The 16,805-nt window shown below is 38.9% G+C and overlaps 1 protein-coding gene across 7 annotated transcripts in view; it reads left to right on the top strand.

Annotated features, from left to right (window-relative positions):
• Positions 1–16,805, top strand: part of PSD3 (pleckstrin and Sec7 domain containing 3) — an 864,447-nt gene that overhangs the window by 754,856 nt on the left and 92,786 nt on the right. For all 7 annotated transcript variants that reach the window (XM_073598198.1, XM_073598204.1, XM_073598214.1 and 4 more), the window contains one exon: positions 7,924–7,994. In XM_073598198.1, coding sequence (XP_073454299.1) covers positions 7,924–7,994 — 71 coding nt within the window. The remainder of the gene's footprint in view (positions 1–7,923; positions 7,995–16,805) is intronic.

The following is a 16,805-nucleotide window of genomic DNA, read 5'->3' on the forward strand; positions in this document are numbered from 1 at the left end:
GATGTCAAACTCAAGCCTTTTTTTATTTCATAACCTTGTAAAAATAGGATTATCCAAAAGAAAACTCTTATAATATTTTGACCACTTTCATGTCCTAAATTATTATGCAGGAGACATCAGGATTGTCTCTCCGTAAAAGTTCAAGGTGTTCCATTTGCTGTACCAGATAGTTGTTTTTTTCACAATCTCTGAAGTCTTAAATAGATTTGCTGGACAAAATTAAATCTTGTACCAACATGTAGAACATGTAACCATATCTGTGCACCTTTCTTTTATTATCCAGAAGTGCCACCTATATGCACGTTTCAATAGCTTGCGCTATTTTACCATGTATACTCAGTATGTAATCCTGGAAACAGCCACAGTATAATCAAGGATCTGAAAGATTATTGTAATAATTTATTGTGAAAGTTAGATATATGAATTCAGTTCATAAGGCTTTAGCTGTCATTTTCAAATCACATCAGACTTAATATAGCTGTCACTTTAAAAAAAATAAGAATCCTTATCTTGGTGTAATAACTTTTTGAATTGAGCCTATAGTAACACAACTGCTCATGCGTTAAGATTTAGTGAACTGACCTTTTTCAAGTTTTCTAAATGGGCATCACTATCAGAGCATTGTCTGGGCATTGTGCCAGTTGAATCTAAGGAACTATTTATTTATTTTTGTGTATATAGTGAGGAATGCAAACAACTTGTTTCCATGTCTGAACTGAGGGTATTTGTATGGATTTATGAGTGTTGTTATATACAGTATCTCACAAAAATGAGTACACCCCTCACATTTTTGTAAATATTTTATTATATCTTTTCATGTGACAACACTGAAGAAATGACACTTTGCTACAATGTAAAGTAGTGAGTCTACAGCTTGTATAACAGTGTAAATTTGCTGTCCCCTCAAAATAAATCAACACACAGCCATTTAATGTCTAAACCGCTGGCAACAAAAGTGAGTACACCCCTAAGTAAAAATGTCCAAATTGGGCCCAGTGTCAATATTTTGTGTGGCCACCATTATTTTCCAGCACTGCCTTAACCCTCTTGAGCATGGAGTTTACCAGAGCCTCACAGGTTGCCACTGGAGTCCTCTTCCACTCCTCCATGATGACATCACGGAGCTGGGGATGTTAAAGACCTTGCACTCCTCCACCTTCCCTTTAAGGATGCCCCACAGATGCTCAATAGGGTTTAGGTCTGGAGACATGCTTGGCCAGTCCATCACCTTTACCCTCAGCTTCTTTAGCAAGGCAGTTGTCGTCTTGGGGGTGTGTTTGGGGTCCTTATCATGTTGGAATACTGCCCCTGCGGCCCAGTCTCTGGAGGGAGGGGATCATGCTCTGCTTCAGTATGTCACAGTACATGTTGGCATTCATGGTTTCCTCAGTGAACTGTAGCTCCCCAGTGCAGCCCCAGACCATGACACTCCCACCACCATGCTGGACTGTAGGCAAGACACACTTGTCTTTGTACTCCTCACCTGTTTGCCGCCGCACACGCTTGACACCATCCGAAACAAATAAGTTTATCTTGGTCTCATCAGACCACAGGACATGGTTCCAGTAATCCATGTCCTTAGTCTACTTGTCTTCAGCAGACTGTGGGCTTTCTTGTGCATCATCTTTAGAAGAGGCTTCCTTCTGGGACGACAGCCATGCAGACCAATTTGATGCAATGTGCGGGATATGGTCTGAGCACTGACAGGCTGGCCCCCCCACCCCTTCAAACTCTGCAGTAATGCTGTCAGCACTCATACGTCTATTTTCCAAAGACAACCTCTGGATATGACGCTGAGCACGTGCACTCAACTTCTTTTGTCGACCATGGTGAGGCCTGTTCTGAGTGGAACCTGTCCTTTTAAACCGCTGTATGTTCTTGGCCACCGTTCTGCAGCTCAGTTTCAGGGTCTTGGCAATCTTCATATAGCCTTGGCCATCTTTATGTAGAGCAACAATTCTTTTTTTCAGATCCTCAGATAATTCTTTGCCATGAGGTGCCATGTTGAACTTGCAGTCTTGTCAATATTCCTTTCACACACATTCCTGGAATATATAGCTCTTAAAATAGTGGGTGCTGTAGCGATTACCAGTTGGGTCCTGGAAACATCAAGCAAATGAACATATTCGCCAGCACACCATGTTTTAAACACTTCCATCCAAAGGTTTCTTTTATTGAGAGAGATCACTTCACAGAGATGAGTGCAACATTTCGAGCCGCGCAGGGCCCCTTTGTCAGGCATGTGATAAAGTGCAACAGTGTCAGAGCAGAATATAAATATATTATCCACCAATCAGAACATGCAAAAATTGAAAAGAATGGTACCGCCCCCACCCTGTGACGTCAATCTGATGTCAGAATCCCGCCAAAAATGTCAAAAACATTAAAGGCAGCGAAATAACTTAAAGTAGCCTGTGGTAATCAACCTCTAATATTGCGGGATACTGCCCGCATGTAAAGCGTCAGTGTACATGTAATAGATCGGGCACATCAACCAGATGCACCGATCACAAACAAGCAGCCACTAGGACCCAGCGGTTTACTGTGTGGAAGCTCCGGCCGCCAATCACGGCATGCCACATATGCTGGGCATGCAAATGGCGCTCTTAGCAACGGGGTGACGGAAGGACGTCTATCTGTGGGGCCGCCATTGCCATGGAAACCCGTGACGTACGGCTGGCACTGCATTAGGTAACAAACAGTGCAGAAGATAGTGCAAGCGTGAAGGAGCCAGGCTGGGAAAGGCGAGAAAAACAAAGAAGAGTGATACAAAAGCGGGAGAAAGATGTGAGATGAATAAGACAAAAATAGAAGGAGAAAAAAGGAAAGGGGAAATGGGGAGAAAACAAGAGAGAAAAATAGAAAGAGAAAAGCATCAAGGGAGAGAAAAGGAAAGAAAGACAAAAGAAAAGGGAAGCATTTATGAAGCACAACAGACAGGAAACAGGGGCAAAAAGGAAAAAGACAAAGGAAAAAAAGGGGGAAATTAGAAACGGTGGAGCAGAGAAAAAGGGAAAAAGAAGAAAAAAGAGGGAAGAGGAAAAAAAAAGGGAGGGGGGAGGAAAGAAGAAGGAAAAGAAAAAAGTAGAGCAGGAAAATAAAGGGGAGCCAAGAAAACAAAGAAAAAATCAAAATAAAATCAAAATAAATGTAAACGTAAAGATAAAAGTAAATATGAAAAATAAATAAATATGAAAAAATAATAAAAATAAAATACATAAAAATAATAATGAAAATAAATAAAATAAATCTAAATGCAAAAAATGATAACAAGCAAAGATGAAACAAAATTAATCAAAAATTGAAAACTAAAAATAACAAGAATGAAAATGAAAACAGGAACACAAATAACTATAAATAAAATAAACATTTGGCCAAAGGAAGAAATTGGAAGCACTCAACGCTCATACCATGGGATCAGCTTAAGGTTATGAAAAAAAGTAAAAAAAATAAAGTGTTTAATATGCAAGCCATCGCTAGACAAATTGTCACCTTCTGACCTCAGAATAAATCAGTAAAACCGCAAACCGCAAAATCGGTAAAAGCGCTGACAGGCCTGGATCAATACAATAAAGTGCAAATACTGTGCATAAAAAATTAAGTGCAAAATAAATCCAACAATACAAAAAATTTCAAGCATGTAGGCAGTGAAAACTTGAAAATAACATTTAAGAACCGAGAGAAGAAGCGTCACACAGCGGGAGCCTCCCTCCATGCCACCATGGATGCGGAGCAGCCCGGAGAAGAAGGGAAGAAGACGCCGCGGAGGAGATGCTGGACGAGAACACCAGAGGAAGAACCAGAAGAAGATGAAGGAAGATAGAAAATAGAAGAAAGAAGAAGCATTTAAATAAAGGAATTGTCAAAAACTGTCTCTTGTCATTTTTAACATTTTTGACAGTTTTTTAGTGAAATGGTAGGGGTACTTTTGTACCCCCTTACCATTTCACACAAGGGGGAGGGCCGGGATCTGGCGGTCCCCTTGTTAAAGGGGGCTTCCAGATTCCAATAAGCCCCCCACCCGCAGACCCCCACAACCACCGGCCAGGGTTGTGGGGATGAGGCCCTTGTCCTCATCAACATGGGGACAAGGTGTTTTGGGGGGCTACCCCAAAGCACCCTCCCAATGTTGAGGGCATGTGGCCTGGTACGGTTCAGGGGGGGGGCTGCTCTCTCATCCCCCCTCTTTATGGATTTTTGGGGGGACCCCACGCTGTTTTTTTTAAATTTTGGCGCGGGGTTCCCCTTAATATCCATACCAGACCTGAAGGGCCTGGTATGGAATTTTGGGGGACCCCCACGTCATTTTTTTTTTGTAAATTTTGGCCGGGGTTCCCCTTAATATCCATACCAGACCTGAAGGGCCTGGTATGGAATTTAGGGGGACCCCCACATTATTCTTTTTTTTTTTTTAATTTTGGTTCTGGGTTCCTCTGTGGGGAATTCCCATGCCGTTTTTATCAATGAACTTCTATGTGTATTGTTGGACCGGCAATGCATTAATAGCCGCGAGTAGTTTTAAATGACTTTTTTTCCTTTGAAATGTCATTTTGCTGTCAGACTGTTCTAAACACGGGAAACATGCGCCCCTTTACAGGCATACTATAGACACCCCCCAGGTACGAAATTTAAAGGGATATTATACTTTTATTGTTTCACTTTAAGCATTATTAAAATCACTGCTCCTGAAAAAATGGCCATTTTTAAAACTTTTTTTTGCATTGATACATGTCCCCTGGGGCAGACCCAAGTCCCCAAACACTTTTTATGACAATACCATGCATATAAGCCTTTAAAATTAGCACTTTTGATTTCTCCCATAGACTTTTAAAGGGTGTTCCGCGGCATTCGAATTTGCCGCGAACACCCCAAATTGTTCCCTGTTCGGCGAACTTGCGAACAGCCCATGTTCGAGTCGAACATGAGTTCGACTCGAACTCGAAGCTCGTCCCTAATGTGGACTGTCAACAAAAAGGGGGCCCTAACCAGATGGTAAATGCAACTAATGTGTGAGGCAGCAAAAATCCCTAGGGAATGTGAGACCCCGGGATCCAAAACCACATATAAAATAAGTGTGGTAATAACAGTAATGGTTACCTAATACTGCTGACATGAGAATAGAAGCAAGGAATGTCGAGTGCAAAATGCACAGGATATGTACCAGCCAGAGGACTAGCTGTCAATGAAAAAAAAAGTGTTTTAAATGCTCCTGGCATAACAAGCAGGCCCCCGCCCACCGTCACGCAGGCATGACATACAGAGTGGACGCCAGAGTCAGGACGGACAACCGCTCACTGAACCCCACTGGTACTGGGTCCCGGCCTGCACAGCTCATGCTTTCCCAGGAAGTACTGATAGATGTTTCTGCAACTGTGGACAGCGGGGGGATGTCATACATACCTGGTGGTCTTGCCCAAGACTGGTGGGGTTCTGGTCTAGAGTTTTAGGCTTACTGCAGACCCTTTCCCATCTAACGGTCCGTAGGGATGCTAAGTTGGACCTATTACATTGTCCAATACCTGGCTTATTTGCGCCACAGCAGAAGCTGGCCACTTACCTCTTTATAGCGGCTAAACGGACTATAGCTCAAGCCTGGAAGACCCAAAGTATCGCTTTCCAAGGGGTGAGGACACATATGATTGCTATGTTGCTTCAGGAACGAATGTCCAGTATTGTGAATGACTCACACACCAAATTTCTCAAAATTTGGGAACCATGGATCTCTTATGAGTTCCCCACACTCCAAGCATCCTGTTTGCGCCTTGTCTGATTCCCTTCTGTGGGGCTCCCGAGTCCGAGTTCTTCCCTTCCCTTTCCCCTACTCCTATCTATGACCCTTTCTCTCTGCCTTTTCACTCTTCTCGCTTTTTTCTGGTTTCTCACTATCCTGGTTCCTGCCATTGCCTCATATGAAGGGGGGTTGCTGGAGAAGAGCCTCCCCTTCGGCAACGATTTTGGGGATATGGCATTTTATGCAGTATTCATTTTTTGCTACCGTCCCCTATTTTCACTATGTCATAGGATAATTGTGAACGATATTGATCATTGGTAATTTTTACACAATTCTAGCCCCTGCATGGGCGATTAACGAGCTTGTTTATGAATCTCTTGTTTATCCAAAAATTCAATTAACATATTGAAACAGAAAATAAATGCAAAAAAATTAACATAAAATGGAAATAAAATAAAAATTGAAAATAAAATAAAAATGAAAATAAAAAATGAAATAAAAAAATAAAATAAAATACAAAAATATTTATAGTTAAACATGAAAATAATGAAAATAAAAATAGAAGAAAAGTAAAAATAAAAATAAATACAATGAAAATGAAAATAGAAAGTGAAAATAAAATTGAAAATAAAATAAAACGGACAACAATAAAAACAAATTAACAAGCTCTAAACCACATAATACAATCACCAGTTAAAAAACAATTGAGGTCCAACTCTATGTTCAACCCCTTAGGATTCATTGTATTGAGCAAATAAATCCATTTGGTTTCATTTTGTGAAATACCTTTAGTGAGATTCCCCCCCTCCAGTGGGGGAGTACCCTATCTATACCACAAAGCTTCAAAGATGTGGGGTCTCGATTGTGAACCACTCTATAATGCCTGGATAGGCTATGCTTAACAAACCCCTTTTTTATATTGTTGACATGTTCGCGTAGCCTTACCAAATTTAACACACACCTGCTCCCCATTCACACCTGAGACCTTGTAACACTAAGGAGTCACATGACACTGGGGAGGAAAAATAGCTAATTGGGCCCAATTTAGAAGAGGTGTACTCCTTTTTGTTGCCTGCGGTTAAGACATCAATGGCTGTGTTGAGTTATTTTGAGGGGACAGCAAATTTACAATTATACAAGCTGTACACTCACTACTTTACATTGTAGAAAAGTGTCATTTCTTCAGTGTTGTCACATGAAAAAATATAATAAAATATTTAAAAGAATGTGAGGGGTGTATATATCTCACATGTAGCTAGCAGTGTAAAATATAAAATGGGTTAATCCTAGACAGAGTGTCATTTTTCTATATAATGTCTTGCCAGTAGTATATTATTAAATGGCTACAGATTATCAATAAAAGTATATTACTTGTAGTTCTTTTTTTTCTTATTACTTTAATATTTGCAAATATGTACTGTGCTGCTAAAAGGTTTTGTATAGAGATATTCCTCTTAAAGGAAACCTGTAATGAGAGAGATAGTCATTGATTATTACCACCTTAAGCTAGTTACTTTCCTGTCTCTACCTTCAGTGCTTTAAAATGCTGACCTGGGAGAAGAATGCAAGACAGGAAAGTCAGAGTGATGTCCCTATCTGCATATTTGTTCTAAGTCAGTGACTTAGAACGTGTGTAAGATATAGGATTAGCATGAAAGCCAGGGAGCTAGTATTTGTAGAGCAGTAGTCAGCAGTGGTAGGCTCCATGTATCTGTTTTGTTTTTTTTTTTAACCATAAGCTAGGGTAGTTTTAGTATCCACTCATTACTAAATAAAAATCTATAGATATTCTTTTACTGATTTGATAAATAGAATTTATATGTAAATACTGTAGTAGAAATGAGTCATGCTATAAAAAATATATCTACTGCTTCTGAGTAGGCTTTGAAGGCCAAGGCTCTACTTTTTGACTGCAGTTTAATAACTTGTGCTAGTGGCCTAATACAGAACTGTATATTATGAGTTATGACTGGATAAGCACACTGGAAGGGGAGGTTGTTGTGATGCTATGATGGTATCCATATAGTGCCAATGCAATGTTTTTTATTGTTTCAACATTTTTTTTTATCGAAATGCATTTTAAATAATATATTGTGCTATTTAGAAGCCAGTCTGTTTGATTTGATACAAATTAAAAAATTCAACTGAGGCAGTGAGGACTTATATTTATGGTTTTTTTTTTTTACTTGCAGCTCCAAGGGGAAAACGAGGATGGAAAACATTTTATGCCATTTTAAAGGGAACTGTTCTTTACTTGCAAAAGGTAAAACCTTAAAAAATCTATAACATATGCCTCAGGTTAGACTTTAAACAATATTGTATATAAATTACTATCCTAGGATTTATAGCCTTTTGAAAAAGTTATAGAACTACCACAGAACAGTTTTGTTTGTTGTATAGGATCCTTTCAGAATAAAAGGCAATTTATTCAGTATATAGTGTTAATGCACAACAATTTTTTCCTTGTTGCTCTGTGAATTGACCAATGATTATAACATGGGTACAGTTTGTTAAGACAAAAGAGACTATACAGTGGGGAAGATAATTACAGTATTTGATCCCCTGCAGAATTTGTAAGTTGGCCCACTTACAAAGATATGAAGGGTCTATAATTTTTATCATAGGTGTATTTTAAATGATAGAGACAGAATATCAACCAAAAATCCAGAAAAATCACATCATACAAATGTTATAAATTGAGTTGCAATTTAGTGAGTAAAATAAGTTTGTGATCCCTTACCAACCAACAATAATTCTGGCTCCCATAGACTGGCCACTGCATATGCTCATGAGGTACACAGATTAGTCCTGTCAATTTAAGAATGCGCTCTCCCTCCTCAGGCACATGTACAGGCCTGAAGTTTGCCAGTGAACATTTAAATGATTCAAAGAAGGATTGGGAGAAAGTGCTGTGGTCAGATGAGACCAAAATTGAGCTCTTTGGCATTGATACGACTCGCTGTGTTTGGAGGAACAAAAATACTGACTATGACCCTAAGAACACCATCCCTACAGTCAAGCACGGAGGTGGAAACATGATTTGGGGTTATTTCTCTGTTAAAGGTACAGGCCAACTTTGCTGTATTGAGGGGCCAAAGGACTGGGGCCATGTATTGTAAAATCTTGGATGAGAACCTTTTTCCCTCAGCCAGAACACTGATAATAGGTCGTAGATGGGTTTTCTAGTATGACAATGACCCAAAACATACTGTTAAGGCAACAAAGGCGTGGCTCAAGAATACTCACATTAAGGTCATGAAGTAGCCTAGCCAGTCTCCAGAACCCAGTCCTATAGAAAATTTATGGAGGAAGATGAAACTTTGAGTTGCCAAGAGACAGCCAAGAAACCTTAATGATTTAGAGAAGAATGAACCGAAATCCCTCCTGAGATGTGTGCAAACCTGGTAAACAACTACAAGAAACATCTTACCTCTGTGCTTGCCAACCAAGGGTTTCTCCACCAAGTACTAACTCATGTTTTGCTTAGGGATCAAATCCTTTTTTTTTTTTTTTTTACTCACTGAACTGCAACTCAATTTATAACATTTGTATCATGTGTTTTTTCTGGATTTTTGGTTGATATTCTGTATCTATCATTTAAAATACACCTATGATAAAAATTATAGACCCTTCATTTCCTTGTAAGTGGGCAAACTTACAAAATCTGCAGGGGATCAAATAATTATTTTTCCCACGGTAACTCTAAATCTGACTATACAACATAAGATATATTGCCGAACTCCAGGAGACTGCTAGATTTGTCAGACACATTTTTTAAAGTCCATGCCAAACATTCTGCTCCATCGTTTTTGTTTTTTCACAATCCAAAGATTGTGGTATAGTCATTAGATTTCAGGAGTGGGAAGTGATGTGAACAGTTCATTTCTGCAAAATACACAAGACGCAAACAAAATATCAATAGCTGCTTTTCGTGTATCACTAGGTCGCTTTAATGAGCATTATCCTTGCATATTTCATAAATGTAGCATCCTAGAGCAATATGGCAAGTTTAGATGTAGACCTCAAAAGGTTTGTAAATTGAAATTCAGCTCAAGAGTAAATATTTGTTTTTTGAAGACAAAAAAAAATGTATTGCCAACTACACTCATTTGAGGGGCATAACTAATTGTAACTCCTTTGTGTGGATAATTTTAGTGTACAGCGTGTTTACTGCTAATAATGTGTTACTAGTATTTATCACTGTGAAAATATAGTATTTATTGCCCTGATAGTATTTTCTCTGTTTTAAAGTTAGGGGTTAAGTTGAGCTTAATGTGTATCTAAAGGCAAAACTTTTTTTTTCCATTTTGGATAGAGTAAGGGAGGATTATAAAACCCCCGTCCATTTTTTTTTTTTTTTGCCATCTGTGTCCCATTGAGGAGATTTCTCTTCACATCCTGTCAAATAGCCAAAGCAAGAAGTGAGAGAAAATCCCTCCAAAGTGAGAGAATCCTGGTGAGTTGCCAAGTTCCCCATTGGAAGATTTTTTCCTCTCTTAGTTTTCTGATCTCAACCCCAAATTTGGGATCTCTTTTACTGTCACTTTCGATGATAAAGGTAAACAGGACAAATATAGTGAATCTCCCTAATAGGGGCACAGACAGCAATAAAAAACTGGCAGGTGCTCTAATCCATCCCCACTCTAAAACTAAAAAAAAAAAGTTTTTCCTTTAGTTACCCATAAAATTGTACCTATGGGGAAAAAAGTTAGAATAAATAGAACAGGGTTTAGACTGTTTTTTTTTTTTTTTTGATAGACTAGGGAAACATAAATATTTGTGTGAAATTTTTATTGCTTTTTGTGACCCTGGTGGGGGGATTTTACCTCACTTTCTGTTCCTTACAGCAGGACAAAAAATGAGAGGAATGGTTTATCAAATAGGCTCTGCACTACTTACTCCTCAATGCAGAACGTTGATATAAGTTAAATACTTACAGGAGGTCACTGTTTTCACAAGTTATACTGCTACTGGTCTGACATTGTAGATACTATTAACATGGTGTTTCAAACCACTGTCTCCTTGGATCGCAATTGCTGTGTGCTGGGGATTCTAGATGAACATAACTTCACTGAATTTCAACAGGTAGTCATAAATAGAGAACTATTTCAGGCCAGAAAGCTTATCTTGCAGTACTGGAGATCCAACCAGGCCCCGGACCATAGAGAATGAATTAATCATATGGGAGACATACTTTGCTTAGAAAAACTATTTACTAGCATAGAGGTTGCCCCGGTATATTTCACAAGCTCTGGGGAGAGTGGCTAGCTGTGCTGGTTTTATCATTCATTGAGATGGTGTGTCATCCTGCATTGTGTTTCTCATTAATGTTTACTGGATTTTGGTATGCTCTGTATCTCTGCCAACCTCCTTTCTATTTACTCTGTCAGGGTCCTGCTGCTTTACACCCTATATTACTTGATGTATACTGACTGTGTGGTTGGGATATATTCCAGCTCTTTGTATTCCTATGATGTAATAACGCTGGACTGGTTTTGTTGTAACTATCTCAGCATGTACACTACGTGCTGCTATTTTTTGTTCAATTAACTTTTTTTTTATTAAAAAAAAAAAAAGAAAACACACTCTCCGGTCAGTATGTAAAAAGTTTTAACATTTAGGTTAAAAACCTGGATTTTTGTTTGCATACATTTGCAAATGCATGTGAAACCATGCCGCCAGATCAAAACACCCCTATAAAGTCTGTTCCCTCTCTCAAAACTCCCAGAGTTCCCAGATAAAGGACAAATATGCAGGAATACCGTAAATAATTTGTGAGAGCAGTCTTACCTGGAGGTTATTATACTTAAACCATTCTGCTTAACTAGTTTTCACATGCATTGTAAAATGCTAATCTTTGACATGAAAACCTACTTAAAACTGCTAAATGTTCCATGAAATCCAAAATGAGTAAAAATACCCTAAAATGTATTTTAATGTGCACAAACATAATATATTCTATTACACAAAAAAGTCAAGACTATGTAAAGTAAAATATGCCGAATTTGTCAAGCCTCAAATAGCCTTGGCAGGTCCTCTTTATAAGAGGCATCAATAGTCTTTTAGACCTCCAATACCTCCTCTGTACTCTTTCCAGGCAGATCAGAGACAGATGGTTCCCAATCTATTTATCCAGCTATTCTGGCTAGGAACTGACAGCTCTGAACTTTGAAGTGCTCAGAGCTGAGCATTTCAGATTCTTTCAATGCAGGGATTGGGAAGTGCCCAAATTTTTTTTACTGTACAAAGCACACCTGGCATAGGTAGACCTGGCAAAGTGAACACAAGCTATCCTTATTCCTGCACCTTAGTATATACAGTACATATACTATACTATACATATTCAGTAAAAGGGTTAAAGTTGTAGCAATACACCAGAGACCCAAACATGCTCAAGGAAGTCCCAGTGCCAGTCTATACTAAATCCAGCAAAGCAGAAATGCTTGGATTATTTTAAAACTAGCAAAAGGAATGGTAAATGTGGACAGAACAGGACATTGAACAATATAAATATTCCCAAACATGCTCTTCACCTGGGGACTCTGGTATGCTTACAGTGGTTAACCGTAGTTAGCCCAATATCATTTGACTCAGCAGAATGAGGACATCCTGTGAGCACAGAGCATTACAGACACGCCCAAGAAGGGGAATTACCATAGCACCCTGCTCTCACAATGATGCAAAGAGCAGTCTCTGCATTATTCAGAACTACTTAGTGCTGGAGCAGATCCAGTAAGAAAGAGAACCCTGTGTATTCTATGACCAGATGTATAAAGGTGTTCTTGCTATGCTACCAAATAATAGCCTGATTTGGAAGCTGAAATGGGACTGGTAGCAGATGAAGAGAGAAGCTACATAGCACATGCTTCAGGAAGTAGACATCCAGTGAACCTGTGTAAAGCTGCATAAAGTTTGGGCACAGTGAGTTACAGAGAACTCAGATTAAAGCCCCAACTCTGGGCTCCCCCTCTAGTTGCCTTCTATATGTTTATCAAGGCTTCATTTATAATTGTGTAATTTTGACTGGAGTTGGTCTTTATTTCCTGTTAATTGTAAGAGCACAGCACAGTCAGTCACAAAGAGTTAAATGCCCCATACTGTTTCTGTTTACAAAGCAATACGATAGTCTGGCTGTCTTGATTATTTCTCATTTTTATATAATATACAGTTGTGCTCATAAGTTTTTGATCAGGGTCATTTGGGTAGTTTCTGTTGCCATTATGATTTAAAAAGTGTGAACGCAGTTGATTGATAATAAATGGCTTCAGCCAAACACTAACCATGAGTGAAAGAAAAGTTTTTGTGTTATCATTCATATTCTCTGAAAAATGGCCAAGAAATCATAAATTCTGCCAGGGTATGTAAACTTATGTGCACAACTGTAGATGTTTAGCTTGTTCCAAATCATTTAGCTAAATATATTTGACCACAATGCATAGACAGGCCATTATCTTGTGTATGTTATTGCTGAATATCTAATGTAAAAGAATCCAGTGAGTTTGATTTTTGTTCCTCTATAATGAATAGCCGATGAATGATGTCCCATGCATTAATTGGCCTATTGCAAACCATTGCCTTGAATTGCTGTACCATCAGAATTGAATTAGAACTCTACTTTGAAGACCATTGATTTAATGCCGAGTGTCATGTGTTTAAACAATGTGCTATATTCATTTCCCTTGATAGCACAGATTTTAACAATGCTGGCAATCTACAAAACACCCCTTGTATGCAGTTATGGCAGAATTAATCATTACATCCATTGAATAATAGTTTTTGGAACTGGTGTAACTATTTAATTTGTTAGTCATCTTTCATATCTTCCTGTAAGTAATGAATTAGACACTACAGACAGTGACTACAATGTGGCATGTAACCAAACCATTAAAAATGTTGTCTGTAGATTGCTATGATGTATCTGTTTATACAAACATTTATTTATACCACTAGAGATATGAGAATCTTTTCATGAAATATGGCTGGTCTGTCTTTCACTGCTTTTATATTCTGTAAACAGGTTCAAATTATTTGTTGGGGAAAGACAGTAGCCTTTTCTTTAAATTCCAACTCCAGCCCAAGCCATTTTTATTTAAAGGAGACATTCAGGGTTTAAAAAAAAACAAAAACAAACCTCTATACTTACATGCTACAGCATTGGCATGATGCTTCAGCTGTCCCCTGCTGGCTCTAAGCCTGAGTGATTACATGGACCACTCAGTTCTCAGTCCACTTTGAGCAAAGAGCAGTGAATGTCAGTCACCGCTCTATGCTCTGCCCCTCCAGTGCTCACTGAAATGCTAGGGAAGGGACGGGAGCAGCTGGCTGTGGCTGAGAGGCTAAACCAGCTGCTGATCAGTATTTAGGTGGATCCCAACAATATGGTCAAGATCCTTCCAGAGTATGAAGCGGCACTGTGACGTCAGCTGACAGCTGGCTTTAGCCCGCTGTTGGCTGATTCTGATTCACAGAAGTGCAAAAGAAAGTGCACTCTTTTGACCACTAAGTGCACTCTTTTGTCCCAAAAAAGAAGTATGGCCAAAAAAGAAGTATGGCCAAAAAAGCTTTGCGCCCTTTCTGTAATGCAGCTCCTCTCACACAGTTTTGGCCTTGTTTCTCAAAATGCAGCAACCACATTGCCAAGTTTGTCTCCAAAGTACATATGAGGACATATAAAGCTTTTTCTGATCTAAAGGCTTCAGTATTTTGGGGTTAAACCTTTAATCAGTTGATGTGATGATACCATAAAGAACGCAATTCATTAATTTGCTGTACTTTTAAGCAAACTGTTTTAAAATATGTCAGACTTGATTTAACCCTTTCATGACTAAGCCTATTTTTGAAATTTGGTGTTTACAAGTTAAAATCCGTATTTTTTGCTAGAAAATTACTTAGAACCCCCAAACATTATATATATTTTTTTTAGCAGAGAATCTAGAGAATAAAATGGAGATTGTTGCAATATTTTATATCACACGGTATTTTTGCAGCGTGTTTTAAACGCAAATTTTTGGAAAAGGGACACTTCCATGAATTTTAAAAAATCCAAACAGTAAAGTTACCCCAATTTTTTTGTATAATGTGAAAGATGATGTTACGCCGAGTAAATAGATACCAAACATGTCACGCTTTATAATTGCACGCACTCGTGGAATTGCGACAAACTATGGTAGCTATGAATTTCCATAGGCGACGCTTTAAATTTTTTTTACGGTTACCAGGTTAGAGTTACAGAGGAGGTCTAGTGCTAGAATTATTGCTCTCGCTCTGACGATCGCGGCGATACCTCACATGTGTGATTTGAACACCGTTTACATATGCGGGCACGACTTCCGTATGCGTTTTCTTCGCTGCGCGAGCTCGCGGGGACGGGGGCGCTTTAAAATTTTTTTTTTATTTTTTTTTTATTTATTTTATTTATTTTTAGATTTATAAATTGTGTTTTTAAAAAAAATGTTTTTTTTTTTACTTTTTTTGCTGTCACAAGGAATGTAAACATCCCTTGTGACAGTAATAGGTGGTGACAGGTACTCTTTATGGAGGGATCAGGGGTCTAAAAGACCTCCGATCCCTCCTCTGCACTTCAAAGTATTCAAAAAAATGGCGATTCTGAATACTGTATATGTTTTTAAATTCGGCGCCATTGGCAGCCGAGTAAACGGGAAGTGACGTCATGACGTCGCTTCCGCATTTACATTGAGAAGGCTAGAACGAAGCCACCCACGGCTTCGTTCCAGCCCGCCCACAGCCGCCAGAGACAACCGATTGGATACCGGGCCTCCCGATCGCACGGGAGGCCCGGTAAGAGCGGCGGGAGGCGGCGGGAGGGGGGGTGTCCCCTCCCACTCCTCCGGTATAACAGCCGAGCGGCTTTTAGCCGCATCGGTTGTTATACTCGGGTAGCCGATCGCCCGCTCTAAACAACGGTACCGGGATGATGCCTGCGGCTGCGGGCATCATCCCGGTATAACCCCGGAAAGCCGAGTACGCATATCTGCGTACGGTCGGCGGGAAGGGGTTAAGGTAACTTTCACAAACCTAGGTGCACACATATACTGACGAATTAACAAATAATAAATTCCAGAGATATAGGTATCTGCAGGTGTATGCGGATCTTGACTTTTTAAAATGAGTGTTTGGCCCCATCCCTTACACCTTCCAAGCCTCCCTATTAATTAGTGGGGCTGTCCATGACATTCAAAAACAGGTGAAAGGGGGCAAGGCCAAGTTCGTATTTTTGATAAGTGGTTTTCAATGAAGGTGACCTCTGCTTATGATTTTTTTTTCGTAATATCCTCACTTATAATTGCCCAGCTTTATGATATGAAGTCCATTGATAAATGTAATTGATACTTGATTGGTTGTACATTTTTGTCCCTTATAATATATTTGAATACCTCATAACAGAATCTAAATGTTTTTTTTTTTTTTTATTGTGGGAAGTATATTCTGCTTTGTCCAGTTAAACAACATGTGTCCTTTTCTCTGTTTCTCCCCATCATTTCAGCTTGGTTGTACTTGAAATGCACAAATTAAACTCTTCCTTTAGTAGACTTGGTTTTCAAGTATAATTTCCTCTCACCTTCACACACAGTTGTTTTATGATGTCGATCTCTCGGTCTCTGTATAGAAGCCAAGTTTTACTCTGTAAGTGGTCTAGTGTTCTGTCTGAGAACAGAAGCAGATGTGTTAGTGCTGCTTGAGTGAGGAAAAGCATGAATTCTTTTTGGCATTTACGATTAGCCTCTTTAGGCTTTTTTGTTTTTTTATCTTTTACGTAGCATTATAGATTTATAAAGGTGCAGTGACTGTGGTTTAAAGTGATTCAGTCTGATAGAGCTGCCATTAATAAAATACTGTAAATTCCAGGAACCCATTATTTTTTACAGTGCTTTTTCTAGGCACTTAAGATATTGTACCAGATCTGTCACAAAATTTCCAATTGAACATTGGAATTATTATTTTAAACAAAAGAAAAAAGGTATAGACAAGAATCACCCCCTTTAAAATAATCACATTTTGTTGCTTTGCAGTCTGAAATGAAGTCAGACACAGTTTTTGTTTTATCCAGCTGTAG

This window comes from Aquarana catesbeiana, linkage group LG01, assembly GCF_042186555.1.
Source record: "Aquarana catesbeiana isolate 2022-GZ linkage group LG01, ASM4218655v1, whole genome shotgun sequence".
NCBI classification, from domain to species: domain Eukaryota; kingdom Metazoa; phylum Chordata; class Amphibia; order Anura; family Ranidae; genus Aquarana; species Aquarana catesbeiana.